This window comes from Chelonoidis abingdonii, chromosome 1 (genome assembly GCF_003597395.2).
Source record: "Chelonoidis abingdonii isolate Lonesome George chromosome 1, CheloAbing_2.0, whole genome shotgun sequence".
NCBI classification, from domain to species: domain Eukaryota; kingdom Metazoa; phylum Chordata; order Testudines; family Testudinidae; genus Chelonoidis; species Chelonoidis abingdonii.
The window spans coordinates 220,756,079-220,771,699 of record NC_133769.1 but is presented as its reverse complement, the minus strand read 5'-3'; the positions used below and the strand labels follow the sequence as shown (position 1 = coordinate 220,771,699).

At 40.0% G+C, this 15,621-nt stretch overlaps 1 protein-coding gene across 8 annotated transcripts in view; it reads right to left on the bottom strand.

Annotated features, from left to right (window-relative positions):
* TAB3 (TGF-beta activated kinase 1 (MAP3K7) binding protein 3) overlaps window positions 1–15,621 on the bottom strand; it is a 67,670-nt gene that overhangs the window by 16,220 nt on the left and 35,829 nt on the right. For 4 of the 8 annotated variants that reach the window (XM_032777797.2, XM_032777799.2, XM_075059778.1 and 1 more), the window contains exons 2-3: window positions 10,117–10,305; window positions 5,280–6,714 (exon numbers count right to left, since the gene is read on the bottom strand). In XM_032777797.2, coding sequence (XP_032633688.1) covers window positions 5,280–6,714; window positions 10,117–10,218 — 1,537 coding nt within the window. In that variant the 5' untranslated portion in view covers window positions 10,219–10,305. The remainder of the gene's footprint in view (window positions 1–5,279; window positions 6,715–10,116; window positions 10,306–15,621) is intronic. The other 4 variants (XM_032777800.2, XM_075059784.1, XM_032777801.2 and 1 more) reach the window with 3 other exon arrangements.

Genomic DNA, 15,621 nt, shown 5'->3' with positions numbered 1-15,621 from the left:
CTGCCATGCCATATTGTAATGTGGTCGATGAGATGACAGTTATGTCTCGTTTGTCCGTTCTGCTGCTGTCCATGGGTGTCCTGGTGGTCTTCGCTGAGGTCCGGCCAGGGGCGCAACACAAAAATGGGACGACTTCCAGGTCATTCCCTCTTTTTTTTTATCTAAAAATAGAGTCAGTCCTGCTAGAATATGGGGCAAGTGTTACTTGACCTATGTACAATAGAACAGAGAGCAAGACCATCCATGTCAGATCCGCAGAAATGATGAGCTGCATCCCCTTCTAGGGGGTGCCTGCAACAAACCACCCTTTGTTCCCTCTCCACCCACCTCCTGGGCTACTGTGGCAGTTGTTCCCATTTGTGTGATGAAGAATAAAGAATGGCAGGAATAAGAACCACTGACTTTTTAGTGAGATTTAAACGGAGGGGGAGGCAGCCTCCAGCTGCTTGACAGTCAGGACGACATTAAGACGGTGGAGGGACACGAGCCAGCTCCGCTGCTGATGATAGTCAGGCAGTCAGAATCTTTTCTTTAGACATGAAAGTGGGCGGGGGGTGATGGAGTCGCCCAGTTTGTTGATTGAAGACGGTTACCAGCCGTGTCTGTACCATCTGCAGGAATGACGAAGTCATTCCTTATTTTAACCAGCGGCCCGGCTGAACTCACCGAGGCAGACGGAGCTCACGGAGATGAGGACAGCTATTGATCATTTTGGTACTGTACCGTCGTGCACCGGGGAAGGGAGGGGGAGGAGAGAGCTGCTGTCAGCTGCGCAGCCCCGGTTACTCAGCATGTCAGTCTAGACATACGCGACATTGAGAAAAAGTCAAATGATTTTTTTTCCTGTTTCTTACAGGGATTGGGGCGTAAAATATGACTGAGACTTTACTGCACCCGACTAACGGTACATTTGGACCTACAGGATCGGAAGCTCAGCCCAGATGGCAAAATGCTTTTTCGGAACTTGCGGGAATAGCTGGACGTTCTAGTACCTTCATCCTCACATGAGCATCCTTTGATTCTTGGTTTCCGTTAGGCTTGTCACACTGACTGTGCTGTGGCCTTCTGTCTATCAGGGTCGGGAGTATTTTTCAAATGCTTTTTTCATTTTCGCTTCTTGTACGGAGCTTGATAGAACAGATTGTGTCTCCCCAGTACAGCGATCAGATCCAGTATCTCCTGTACGGTCCAGGCTGGAGCTCTTTTTGGATTTGGGACTGCATCGCCACCCATGCTGATCAGAGCTCCACGCTGGGCAAACAGGAAATGAAATTCAAAAGTTCGCAGGGCTTTTCCTGTCTACCTGGCCAGTGCATCTGAGTTCAGATAGCTTTCCAGAGCGGTCACAATGGTGCACTGTGGGATACCGCCCGGAGGCCAATACCATCTATTTGCGACCACACTAACCCTAGTCCGATATGGCAATAATGATTTCAGCGCTACTCCTCTCGGTGGGGAGGAGTACAGAAACCAGTTTAAAGAGCACTTTATATCGATATAAAGGGCCTCGTTGTGTGGATGGGTGCAGGGTTAAATTGGTTTACGCTGCTAAATTCAGTTTAAACGTGTAGTGTAGACCAGGCCTCAAGCTAACAAGACCTTTGCTGTTATGGGTTCCTGAGGCAGTTGGTGAACAGGGAAAGATAATCCGACTAGCTGGCAATAAATATTCAATCTTCTCTGACAGAGACTAGACAGGATCTTCCTCAATATTTTACTTTGATGTCAAACAGAAGTAGTTAATACAGGTCACTGGTCTGAGGTTTCGCACTTTCTGATCTACCGATGGTCAAATGAAGAGGAAAGATCCTTCCTGACAAGGGCAATTGAGCAGGGAGGGAAAAGATTTACTGCTGGTACTCAGATGGATACTCTGTTTAAGTAATGGGTTTGCCAGCAGGTTATTCCTGTTTCACCGTGAAATAAACAGAAAAAAGGAATGCACAAGAACATACCACAGAAGCCTGTAAAGTGCTATTACATGCAAAGCATCTGCAGTCTCTCCCCTTCCTGATCTCCATTCAATGCAAACAGAAATTTAAAATGTTAAACAAAATACGGTATGAAAAATACAATTATATACTAACTGAAAGAAAGGAAAAATATCCACAGATGGAACTACGAGCAGTCATGACAGATCCTACAGAGGCAGGAGAGAAAAAAGAGAGGAAGAGCCAGGAGCATGAAAATATGGTATTTTTGTTGGCTGCCACTTTTCTACCTGAAGAAGAAATGCTAAAGTTGGATTTTGTATGGACCCTCTCATTTCAGAAGCTAGTAGCAACACAGGGATTGAAAACAGGATATCTTATTAAATAATATTAAAGCAACAAAACCAGCAACAACCTTCCATAAAAACGTGTCTCAGTCAACAGAAGAGTCTGAAAGATCATAATTACAGCATTAATTTAAAAAAATTCACAATGGTAATGATACATGGCTCATCAATTCCTGGTTTTATATGCTCATTCATCATCCAGTTTATACCTGACATATACAATGCCCTCCCATATGTGCTGCATCTTATTAGGCTATATCATCATGCAATATAATATATCACACTAAAGAAAAAAAATCAGTAGTGTTTTATATATTTCTGTAACTTTTTCACCATGGTAGACTTATAAAAAAGATCATACAAATTAATTTCCTAAATTAGCAAAAATCTGAAGATTTTAAGTATATTCCTCTTTAAATCTCAGTTGTGCTACATAAGTGTGTAATGTAAGTTTGCAGAGGCTAAATACTATTGCTGTTGATATTTATACTGCAGTGGCACATAAAGCCACTATTGAAGCCCTGACATATAAGAAGATACAGTTCTCTGCCCCAACGATCATACAAACCTAAGAAACTCAACTGTCCAAATAAAGGAAACTAAGGCCTGGTTTACACTGGGGTGGGGGAGAAGGGGAAGAGAGATCGATTTAAGATACGCAACTTCAGCTATGAGAATAGCGTAGCTGAAGTATACGTATCTTAGATCAAATTAAAATTACTTACTGCGTGTCCTTGCAGCACTAGACAGACAGCCATGGACTTTGTTTCTGTCTCTCGCACTGCTGGAGTTCAGCAGTCGACGTGAGAGCGATCAGAGATCAATTTATCACGTCTACACTACATGCGATAAATCGATCTCTGATAGATCGATCTCTACTCGCTGATCCGGCGGGTAGTGTAGACGTACCCTAACTACCAAAGAAAAAATAAAACAGTATCTTGGGGGAAAAACAGCGTGAAAAAAAACTGAGCTGCAAATAGAACCTTACTTAGCAATCTGACGTGCGTCTGACGAACTGGGTATTCACGCACGAAAGCTCATGCACAGGACTCTTCGCTGCTTTTACAGATCCAGACTAACATGGCTACCCCTCTGATATTTAGCAAGTAATTCTGCAAACCAGAACCTATTTTTTGTCTTACTTACATGAAATCAGTTATATTTTTCCTATACAATTCAGTTAATCTGTGGAACAGTGGTTACTCTGCCAGTTATTGAAGGTTGTTTGGAACCGCTAAAGGGCATACCCCGAGAGAGTGTATGGCCCCGGCAGGTAGGACCAGGTTGGCAATGCTGCCTAGGGTAAATATTAACTGGCTCCACCTCACTCCTACTGTTCTCTACTATTCACAAAGTTTATTCCTGCCCGCTTTCAGTCCAGGAATCAGCAGGGGATGCTGTGTGCACAGAATGGAAACAATCTAGTACAGAGCAATTCCATGTTAAGAGGTTAAAGATAGCTCTGAGGCGACGGGAAATGAAGGCCCAAATACCGCAGGGCAGAGTTAGAGAGGTGAAATAATGTGAAATAGGAATAAAATGAAGTGAAAGGACAGGCTAGGAGGAGAAGAAAGGCAGATAATCTCATCTCATTAGAAATCTAAATATGAAGTAGATGCTTTGAATAATTGCTGCTAATTAGCATTACGACAACTATAGCTGACTGGCTTGAATGTTTGCAGACTAAACTTTCTCTGTGCAAGTGAGTTCAAGTATATCAACCAGGTTGCAAAAGTTGCAACTCTGAAGAAAGCACTTTTCTGCTCAAATGTCTGGGTAGTTTTCACCCAATTCTCTTTTACTTAAGTTGTAATTACTTAGTACAAATCTACCTCGATATAACGCTGTCCCCGGGAGCCAAGAAATCTTACTGCATTATAGGTGAAACTGCATTATATCGAACTTGCTTTTATCTCCTGGAGTATGCAGCCCCCTCCGAGCGCTGTTTTACCACATTATATCCGAATTCGTGTTATATCGGGTCGCGTTATATCGGGGTAGAGGTGTATTTGATATTAGGGCTCTCTCAAAGTATTGCCTGCCCCATCATATAAAAACAAACCGCCAAACATTCTTCCTCTTTGCATCCAAATCCTGCTGAAAAACCATTTGTCATGTTAGTTATGATAAAATAACATTTTTTAAAAGCTTAAAATAACTGAATTATTATACATTTAATCAAGATGTGGATTCACCTTACTGTGCAACTTTAACATTTTACCTCCTGACCTCTCTCTTTCCTTTCCTCATTTTTATTACCCTGTCTGGCTTGTTTGGTTTTGTCTTGCTACAATGTTTTTGGTTTTGTGTAGCAACTAAAATAATTTTGTTTATTAAACAAATAAATATTTCTGTTATAATTTATTCAAATGTATTTTATTCAAAGGACAAGTAGTAATGGGCTTAATCTGCAGCAAGGGAGATTTGGGTAGGATATGAAGAAAAACTTCTAACTATAAGGGTATTTAAACTCTGGCTTCCAAGGGAGGTTGTGGAATCCCCATCACTGGAGGTTTTTAAGAATAGATTGACAAACACCTGTCAGTGATAATCTACGTTTCTTGGTCCTGCCTCAGTGCAGGGTGCTGGACTTGATGGCCTCTTGAGGTCCCTTCCAGCTCCACATTTCTATGAGTCTATGCAAATCATCTGATCTGTATTTAAATATTTGTGTCAAACTTCAACACAACTTTGTAAATTAACTATACAGAAAAGCATTTGCCTTTGTTAGTTTTAAAATACACAACCTTTCAGTTTCTTCAAATGTCATCTTGTTCTCTTATGGGACAACATGATTTGTAGGGCTATTTATAATAAATCATTAGAATTTGCCACTCTCATCAATTCATATTTTCCATGTTATATTTTAAAAACTTCTAGTACATCAAAATCTCTCGGATCACACAGGCCAAAAGTCATCTATGTTTTTCTGAATAGGTTCAATTTATTTTAAAAAAAAATTAAATTAAATTAACAGTTGACAGTTCAAGAAATTTACCTTGAGTATAAGCATAGTCATCCGATCCAGAACTGGAACTCCTCTGGTATTTATGGATTCCTTTTTCTCCTCCAGATCCTGGTATTACTGAAATGGGCTGAATAGGTTCTGGTGCTGCAGAACGCTCCTCTTGGTCCACTAAATTTAAAAGATTCTCAGTCTGTGCTCGACCTACTGTGATTTTAAATACTGTTGAGTTTGGCTGAGATACCATTACCCGGGGAGACTGAGTTAGTGCACCAGTTGGTTGTGTGTAGGTAATATATAATGGATTAAATGGTGGTTTTGGTTGACTTGACATACCTCTTGAAGGAGAGCCTGAAGATGGAGTAGTGGCTGCATACAGCGAGTGCTGGTTTCGTTGAGATGGTTGATTATTTATTGGTGAAGGACTTCTATTCATTGCAGTCCCAGGTCTTTGTGGTGGCTCAACTGTAATTTCTATCTTGTTCATAGAACCTTTGGATAAGCTAGGTCCATAAGGGAGATAAGATACTGAGTGACCACCCTGTTTTTGATAACTTTGGGGCGCTTGTTGATATGGATGGGGTGGAAGAGTTGAAGGACTAGGAGGCATAAACACATGTGAACTCTGATGACCTAATTGGGTAGGTTGTACCTGATGCTGAGGAGATCCAAAAGGAGAAGGACACTGAGATGCAGGTGGTGACTGATAAGCTGGCTGAGGGATCTGGGGCTGTTTAGGGGAATACTGTGAAGGCTGGTAGTTCTGTTGATGTGGATAAACAGGTAATGGGCGTGGAGTATAATGTGGAACTGGGCCTTGTGGAGAAGAATGCCACTGTGCATTCTGAGGAGTCTGTCGTCCTGAAGAACTTTGAGATGTCTGCCTAATATATATAGAACTAGGAGTCCCATAAAGATTGCTTGACATCTGTGGAAGAATTTGTACAGCTCTGGGTACTGTTTGTCCAGAGGGGAGATTTTGCGATAACGTAACAGTAATAGGATTTGTATTGTACCGAGGTATGTGCATATATGAAGAAGGATGAGGGCCTTGCATAGCAGATGTGTTCATTCCTGGTGGTATGGAAGATGGCTGTTGAGTCGGTTGCGGAGGAGGAGTAGCTGCATTTCTATTCTGATCATTCATGAAAAATGGATTGTAATTAGAAGAAGCTGCCACAACAGCTGGAGCAGAGTGTGGTTCTTGAACTAAGCATATCAGCTGTTTACCTGCTGTGCATTGTGGCTCAATATGTCCATCGCTTGAGCTATGTACCAGTGTACGACCACCATTAAGTTGAGCTCCTTCCCCTGCATGGTAGCTTGTATGGGGATGAATACCCAGGTTAATGTGCAAAAGGCGATTCCTGTTCATTCTGCTGTCATCGGGGCTATGGTACTCCATATATAAGTATTTGCTGCTCTCCTGCGCAAGGACTCGACAACATGCTTCAAGGTTGTTGTTGTTCTAGAAGTAAGAATTGACATTAATTATCTTCAAATTATATTAGTAACGCCAATCAGTATACTCAGTTGAAGCTCCAGTTAAGCCTAGCTTGAACACATTTTAGGGATAACACTTCACAGTAGCCTGCATACCTGACTCCTGAAATAAATTAACGATAATCCCTGTTAGACCATGCTATATAAGAAGTATGTGGCTGATGTTACTTACAGTGAAATCTTATGATAACATTAGCTACTGAGTGACCCACATAAAACGCAGCAAGTCCAAGTTACGGGAAATAGAATTTGGTAATGGTTAGTTTTGGCATTCATTCCTGACAAGTTTCTGTTTCTTTAGAAAAGGATGTATGTATATTTAACACTATTTCAAATGAGAAAATACTACACATTAGAACTACTTCACAGTTTGAAATATTGTTTTGAACACTTCAGAGTTTCAAAGTGGTTTAGCATATTACAGCCATCCAGTCTCCATGGTTACTGAATTTGCAATCCAAATACTCATCTTGTTTAACTTTGGTTTTCTCTTCCCATTAGCTGCAATTTAAAATAAACCCCAGCGTTAAAAATTTTATTGTAAAAGTGTATTCATAGTTCAAATGTATTCTGTCTAACCTTCCCTGCAAAAGGCCTCCCCTGATTTCTGTCCTTTACCCCTTAGCCTAATCCACTTCTATTTACTCTTTTGACAACCTTCCTCTTTCTAGAAAACAGCTTCAATGTAGTAAACAGCCACAAATAATCACCAGGACTGAGATGTTAAATACAACATACAGAGACTTGGAAGTATTTTCTAAACAGAGTTTAAAAACTACTTACGAATAGACTGAAAATGGCACATATTAATATTTTACTATCAGTAATGCAGAGTGAAATCTGTCTTTTGTGAAGAGTGTTTTTTAAAAGATAAACTACCAATATTCTCTGTCAAATTTTAAAAATGGAATGAAATCTGAGACATTTTCCCCAAATTATTAACTCTTACTGGTCTAGCTATCAAGTAAACTAGAAAATACAATAAATCCTACATTGGTCAACTGATAAATATATAATAATTTAGAATCTTTGAAATGTTTGGAAATTAACAGCCATTTTCCAGAATTCCTTATATTCTGACATTGCATCTTCAAAATAAATAAAAAAAGTATGCTGAAAAAGCTTGTGCAGCCCTCAGAGGAATGAAGAATCCAAACCCCTTCAAATTTCGGGAGGGGTACAGTTTGGACTGCACACCTTGGACCTGAATCTATGCAAAGTTTTGGTTCTGAGTCAAAAAAAAAAAAAAAAGGGCTTCCCCCCACACACTTTAGTTATGGTCAAAGTGTTATGACAACAGCTATTCTAATGATATTTTGGACCAAGATAATAGGAAACACATTAGAAAGTCACTCAAGATTGTACTGGATTGTGGAAATGTTGTGATTGCTACTATTTTTCACAGAAATCTTTCTTCCACATTTTTAGAACAAAATCCAAACAAAAACTGTGATTCAGCCTCAATCCAAACCCTAATCTAATCGGTACCTTTAGTCATATTTGACTATTTCTGATCATATACATTTTACAAAATTGATCCCAAGATGGGTATTCTCTACAGCATACCATAGATCTCAATAGGTCAAAAATAAATTCGTTATCAGGCACAAGTAAATGTATAGATTCATCAAAATCTCCTCTGCTACTGATGCTTTTTTGAACGACTCTCCAGCACTGAGGAATCAATGCTAATTTGTAAGGTGTTTCACTTGTTTGATTAAGAGCCATCAATGTAGTCTCGTTATGATGCTTACTGTCTTACTATATATATATATATATATATTATATATATATATATAATCTCAATAGACTTATGAGTTACCATTAGCTCTCCTACTTAGTGTGACAAAGTTCCTCCTCTACCTTGGTGGGTCCTGCGCCTGTTGGTGGATTTGTTCACCTCAGTGATCTTCCCCTCTTGTGGAACCCACAGGCTGGGTCAGCTCCTCCTGTGTCTGATCAGGAGTTGGGAGGTTTGGGGGGGGACCCGGGCCCGCACTCTACTCCGGGTTCCAGCCCAGGGCCCTGTGGATCGCAGCTGTCTATAGTGCCTCCTGTAACAGCTGCATGACAGCTACAACTCCCTGGGCTACTTCCCCATGGCCTCCTCCAAACACCTTCTTTATCCTCACCACAGGACCTTCCCTGTGTACTATAACGCTTCGTCCTCCTCAATCCTCCAGCACAGTACCACTCTCTCACTCTCCAGCTCCTTGACCCCCAGCTCCTCACGACACCTCCTGTCTCCTCTGGCTTCCTCTCTGCCTGACTGGAGTGAGCTCCTTTTTAAACCCAGTGCCCGATTAGACTCGCCTATGATTGGCTGCAGGAGTCTAATAACAGTAAGCTATCCTACTGCCTTCTAGAAAGTCTAATTGCTCCAGTGCCTTGATATAACCTGAGCAACTGCCATTTGGTTACCAGGGTACTAGGGATTTGTTTAGCCTGGGGCTAACATACCTGTTTCTCAGTACTTTACTGTAGCCATCTGGCCTTGCCCCATCACATTAGGTGATCTGCGAATCGTCTAGACAAAGTCATCTTTATTCTAGCACTATATTTCGGATGACCTCAATAACCAGAATCAGAAGGATGTACACATATTGTCAGTTAAAGATCTACTTCTCTCTCATCTTTGGCCCTATGAAGTCCAGCCCAGTTCACATCTTTGGCTCTGACACATCCCACCATGCACCATTCTCCTAACACCAATTTCTGCGTCTGTATTCTGCTGGATAACAAAGCTGTCCTAAGTGGCGGGTAGTACAGAATTAAAGCAGGGTCCCCATGTTCCAGCCCCATAATTAGAGAGGGCACCAATGCAACCGAGAGCAGTATCAGGCACCAGGGAGCACATGCAATTGCTGCCAGCCACCCACCTACTATCTAAGCAGAATGCAGTGAAGAGTCCGTGGCGTCCTCAGGTCACATAATGTGACAGACATGAGGGGGAAAGATGGTAGCTAGGAGATGTCCCATGGAACACACTATCACCTGAGACTTATATACACCTCTACCCCAATATAACGCAACCAGATATAACACGAGTTCAGCTATAATGCAGTAAAGCAGCGCTCCAGGAAGGGGGTGGGCAGGGCTGCACGCTCCAGCATATCAAAGCAAGTTCGATATAACACAGTTTCACCTATAACACGGTAAGATTTTTTGGCTCCTGAGGACAGCGTTATATCAGGGTAGAAGTGTAGTTTTAAATATTTGGAATACGTGGTGTGATGACAAGTCAGCTAATGACTATTGGTTCGTTTGCCTTTTTAATTCATATATTGCATAGCCTTGGGCCAGGCCTACATTACGGACTTATGCTGGCACAACTGTTACTATGCTATTGAATTCTGCTGCAGCATACCTGGAGCATGCACTGAGATACCACCCCTTCTGGAATCTCAGGGAAACGTTGCCGGAGGTCATGGAGTACCTGCACATCAAGCTGCTGACTGCCCTGCGCCATGCCAGACTGATGATGTTCTGGGATTCTCAAGAATGGAAGTCAAGAAGTCTTCCAGTGGATATGATCCTCTGATGCTTCAGGCATTTTCTATTAAGAAAAACAGATAACGATGATCATTTATTAAATACATCCTAATTCATCTTAAGTAAAAGTGAAACTAACTGCTTTCATTTGATCGAGGGAGAAGTTTGTGCATTGATGACCTGAACTGTTTTCTAGATTCACAGACTAAAGGGGCGTGGAATAAACACAGAAGTTGGGTCATGAATTTCTAATCCCAGATGTGCATTAGACTCCCTCTCTGATTTCAGTCTACCTCAGTTCACCAGCTGATAAAAAAGGGATTAATATTAATTTACTTCTCAAAGACATTTTGAATAGTTAAACGTTTGTGGTGTTTGAGGATATGATGTACTATACAAGGGTTCGTTATTTTAGTAATAGAGCTATGTTGTAACAGTGACAGAGTAAAAGTCCAGGTGGTGCAATTACCAGTAGTATTTTAAATTATGTATTTTAGCTAATAATTAGATCTCCCCAACTCCACAGTGCACAACCACTACCTTTAAATATATACCATAACTAAAATTAGACGGCAGCTGCGGATATCAGATAACAGATTTTACAGCTCAGGTCGACAACTTTCTAACACAGTATCTGTTTAGACACTTCAGTCGTTCAGGCATAATATGTACCCTACCTTAAAACTGCTCAAAATACAGAGAAATGTTCTCTGGATTTAATCTCTTTCCATCTCATATCATCCACTAATTAGAAAATTAGAAAGAACAAAAAAAAATACAGCCACCATTTTTGTGACATATACAGGAAAATAATTCTTGCTGACTCAAGCAATTAGCCAACATCCAATCTTGCACACCAGGAAACAAAGCCATGTCTGTTTCTATTCCATTACATTAAAATAAAAAAAAATTCAAAATAGAAATAGGTACAGTTGGTAGGAAAAGAATATTTTCAAGCCTTCAAGACGTGAGCATCCATTCAAGATATCACTGGGGAAAGAAGAGTGACCAAGTGACTTTAAGGTTACAGAGAGTATTTATCTTGAGTATTCATAAAATATTTATCACCTTCATATTTAAATACAGAGAGAAAAGTGTCTACTTTTGTGTCAGGATTCTTTTATCTAGTAGCATTATAACGAGAAGCATTTGAACCAGAATAAGAGAGTACATAGGACACACATACATCTTGAGTAAACATGGTTTGCCCATTAAGATTCATCGACACAATACTAGCCTGAAGTACTGTAGCTGAAGTCAAAATACCAAGCCAAGGATGCCTTCTACAGTTCTGGCCAGAAAGTAACTCTAGTAATATTAAGTATTTGAAATAGCTAAACTTCAACATACTTTACAAACATTAACTAATCCTCAAAACCTTCTTGTGAGGAAGTTAATATTATCCTCATCTGACAGGTGTGGAAGGGAGACAAGCGTGTTCTAAAGCCTGGGTTGCTGACTTCATTCTTTGTTCAGAGTAAGATTATGCACTTTCCAGCGCAACAAAATTCTTCTGTATGTTTCCAGATTTCATTATGAAACTATTATACTTTAGGGTGGACAGAATCTGCCATGTGCTTTACAAGCCAGATTGGTAGACAATTTTTCCCACACTTTTAGCCTTGACACTGTAAGCATGTCATTAAGAATGTTAAAAACCATCTAGATGGGAATCTTAATTGAAAGTGAATTGCACGAGCATTTGCTACCCACCTTACCAAAGGATACTCAAGACCGAATTAAGCTTCTCCCTATGCCTCTCAAAATTTCAATACTTCAGTATAGTCACTTAAGCAAGAGACTATAAATTGAATCTTACACTTTATATTGCACATAAGATTTTGGCAGCTATAAAGTATTTATAAAATAATTACTTCAGCGGTAGCAATATTCACTTGATGCTGATTGTATTGGTATATCTGATTTTGAAGTATGTACTTATCAATAGAAAATGAGCACTTCAAAACACATTCTGCAAAACACTGTCACACAAATGCCAGCGTCATTCCACAGTGAAAAGCTCAGTTGAACAGTGCAGAAATAAACAGACTAAATATTCTATTTTATTACTTATATTTGTACTGCATAAAAAATATTTAAATGAATTTCAGCAATGCTGTACTGCTGAGATAACAGATTCTTCTGAAGCATTCTGAAGGGTCTCAACAACAACTAGTTTCTTGTACTATGCAATGTCTTCCTGGTTGCATTATATGGCTGTAACATTTGTTATGATTTAATTAACATGTCTGATCGAAGGTGTGGAGAAAGTGCATAAGGACGTATTATTTATCCCTTCACATAACACAAGAACCAGGGGTCACCCAATGAAATTAATAGGCAGCAGGTTTAAAGCAAACATAAGGAAGTACTTCACACAGCACAGTCTGTGGAACTCATTGCCAGGTGATGTTGAGAAGCCCCAAAATGCAGCTGGGTTCAAAAAAGAAATAGAAAACCTCATGGAGGATAGGTCCATCAATGGCTATCAGACAAGATGGTAAGGGACACAACTCCATGCTCTGGGTGTCCCTAAATCTCTGACTGTCAGAAGCTGGGACTGGATGACGAGGAGATGGATCATTCAATAAGTTAGCCTGTTCTGTTCATTCCCTCTGAGGCATCTGGTGACAGCCACTGTTGGAAGACAGAATACTGGGCTAGATGGACCACTGGGCTGACCCAGTAAGGCCATTCTTATATTCTTATGACTATTTTATGTGGAAACTGCCACTTTTGGCAACATACCCAGACCTGAATAAAAAAAAAAACATTATGAAAAGGCATAAACATCTTTTCATGAACAGATGAGCCCTTCATAGTTAGACTACAGAGACTAACACATTAAACCAACTACACAGAAAGGAACTGTTACAGCTGAAATGCTTTAACATATAATTTTAATTAAAGTTGCATCAGGTTAACTGGGTATAAAATGTTTGAGTGACTATGTCAAACTGTTTAAACTGAGATTTAACATATATTCTGGCCTGTCCACATTTTGTTTAGACAAGGTTTGTCCTGGTCCATATTGAATGGTCACTGAATGGTCTGTGAAGAGTTATCCTCAATATAGAACCATATTTCCTAGGCAGGGTTTAAACCTAGCTGTGTTCAAACTGGGTTATAAACACTGTTCATTGGGCTCTGAATAGGTAACTAAACTATGTTTAAAAATAGGTTTAAAACTATGCTTTAGTCCAGTTAGAAACTTATGCTAGAAATTTTTAACCTGGTTCAGCCAACGCTGAAGACATCCAGTGATCACTAGAGTTGACCTGACAAGAGAAATTTTTACGACCATCTCATCTAGGCAAACAGTAGATAAAAATGGTAAAGACAGCTGTGACTGATTGCACTAGCACTTCCATCAGTCCTAGAGCAACAGTGGGACAATTTTATGATACTCTCAGGGCAGAAACAGACTAGTAGCCAAACAGTGATATAACCCAATTTTAACTGTTTTTAAGCCACACTTAAATTCAGTTGTTAAATATGGTTAAACTTTGAACAAACTTGGTCAAGTGCGTGAAAATTGAATTAAACTGAACTGCTTAAAAAGCCATGTTTACACTAGTTCAAAAAACTAAGTTTGAGACCAAGTGCAAATAGGTCCTTAGTTTAAGGACACTGTGACGGGTTGGATCACAGAAACCCTCTTGGGAGCTGCCATCCGATGTACCAAGACTACCTCTGCTCCTGCCTTCCCTGACAGCTTGGGAATCCAGCACCCTGTCCTGCTGAGCCAGACACTTCCATCTGCTCCAACAAAGACCCAGGGTCTGAATTACCTGCCCCAAAGCTGCAGGTTTGCCTAAAGGTAGCTAGCAGAAGTGTTCCTGTCTTTAACACTCAGATGCCCAATTCCCAATGGGGTCTAAACCCAAATAAATCCACTTAATATGTATAAAACTTATACAGGGTAAACTCAAATTGTTCGCCCTCTAACACTGATAGCGAGATATGCACAGTTGTTTGCTCCCCCAGATATTAATACAGACTGAGTTAATTAATAAGTAAAAAGTGATTTTATTAAATACAGAAAGTAGGATTTAAGTGGTTCCAAGTAGTAACAAACAGCACAAAGTAAGTTACCAAGCAAAATAAAATAAAATGAGCAAATCTATGTCTAATCAAACTGAATACAGATAGTCTCATCCTCAGAGATGTTTCAGTAAGTTTTTTCCCTCAGACTGGACACCTTCCAGGCCTGGGCACAATTCTTTCCCCTAGCACAGCTCTTGTTCCAGCTCAGATGGTAGCTAGGGGATTCTTCATGATGGCTCATCCACTGTTCTGTTCCACCTATTTACATATCTTTTGCATAAGGCGGGAATACTTTGTCCCTCTGGGTTTTTACCCCCTCCACTGGAAAAGCAGATCCCAAGCCTTCATTCCTCCCAGCCTGACTCACAAAAAGGCTTGCTTGCAAACAGAGCCACTCAGGTAACTGTCCTGGTCGATGGGAGTAATTAAGATTCCAAACCACCATTAATGCCCCACACTTTGCATAATTACAATAGGCCCTCAGAGTTATATTTCATATTTCTAGTTTCAGACAAAAGAGTGATACCTTTATACAAACAGGATGACCACACTCAGAAGACAATAAGCATTGTAATGATACCTTACAAGAGACCTTTTGCATGAAACATATTCCAGTTACATTATATGCATCCATTAGCATATTTTTATAAAATCATATAGACTGCAACGTCACAGATGCTAATATGAAAGTTCCTCTAAAAGAACATACAGAATCAGATGAGGGATCCATTAAGTCCAGTATTCTGTATGCTACACTACCAACAACCGGCCCCCCAAAAAAGCTTCTTCCTAACCTCCAACAGGTAAAGAGGTTGGTTTGTGCCTCTGAAGCTTAACTGCTCAGACTCTTTCCAAAATCTTGGTGTCTATTATATTTTTTAATATTCAATTCTGGATAGTCTTCTCATCCATATAAATGGATAATTCTTTTTTGTATGATGCAAAGCTCTGGCCTCTCACTCCTCACCTCACTCCAAGTACTCTGTTCTGTCAGGCCATTTCTACACTATTTTTTTCCCTTTCTTTTAGTCTCTAATAATGCTTCATTATTTGGAGAGTTCCATCACTGAAATTAATATCCATTAAAGCAGAAACATCACCAAGTCAAAAGTTTGTTCTTCTGCCACATTTGATGTATACTATTAGTGAAAGCCACCTCTCACATTCCACACTACTTGTTTGGATCAATAAGACAAGCTTAAGAGGTGAAATGTCTTTAAAATCATCATGATAGTTGTAAGCAATACAGTCTGCCATAAAGGCAATGTACAGAGCTCAGTTGCTGGATACGGAGTTCAATTCTGTAGTAATGCCACAGTAACTCTATACCCTT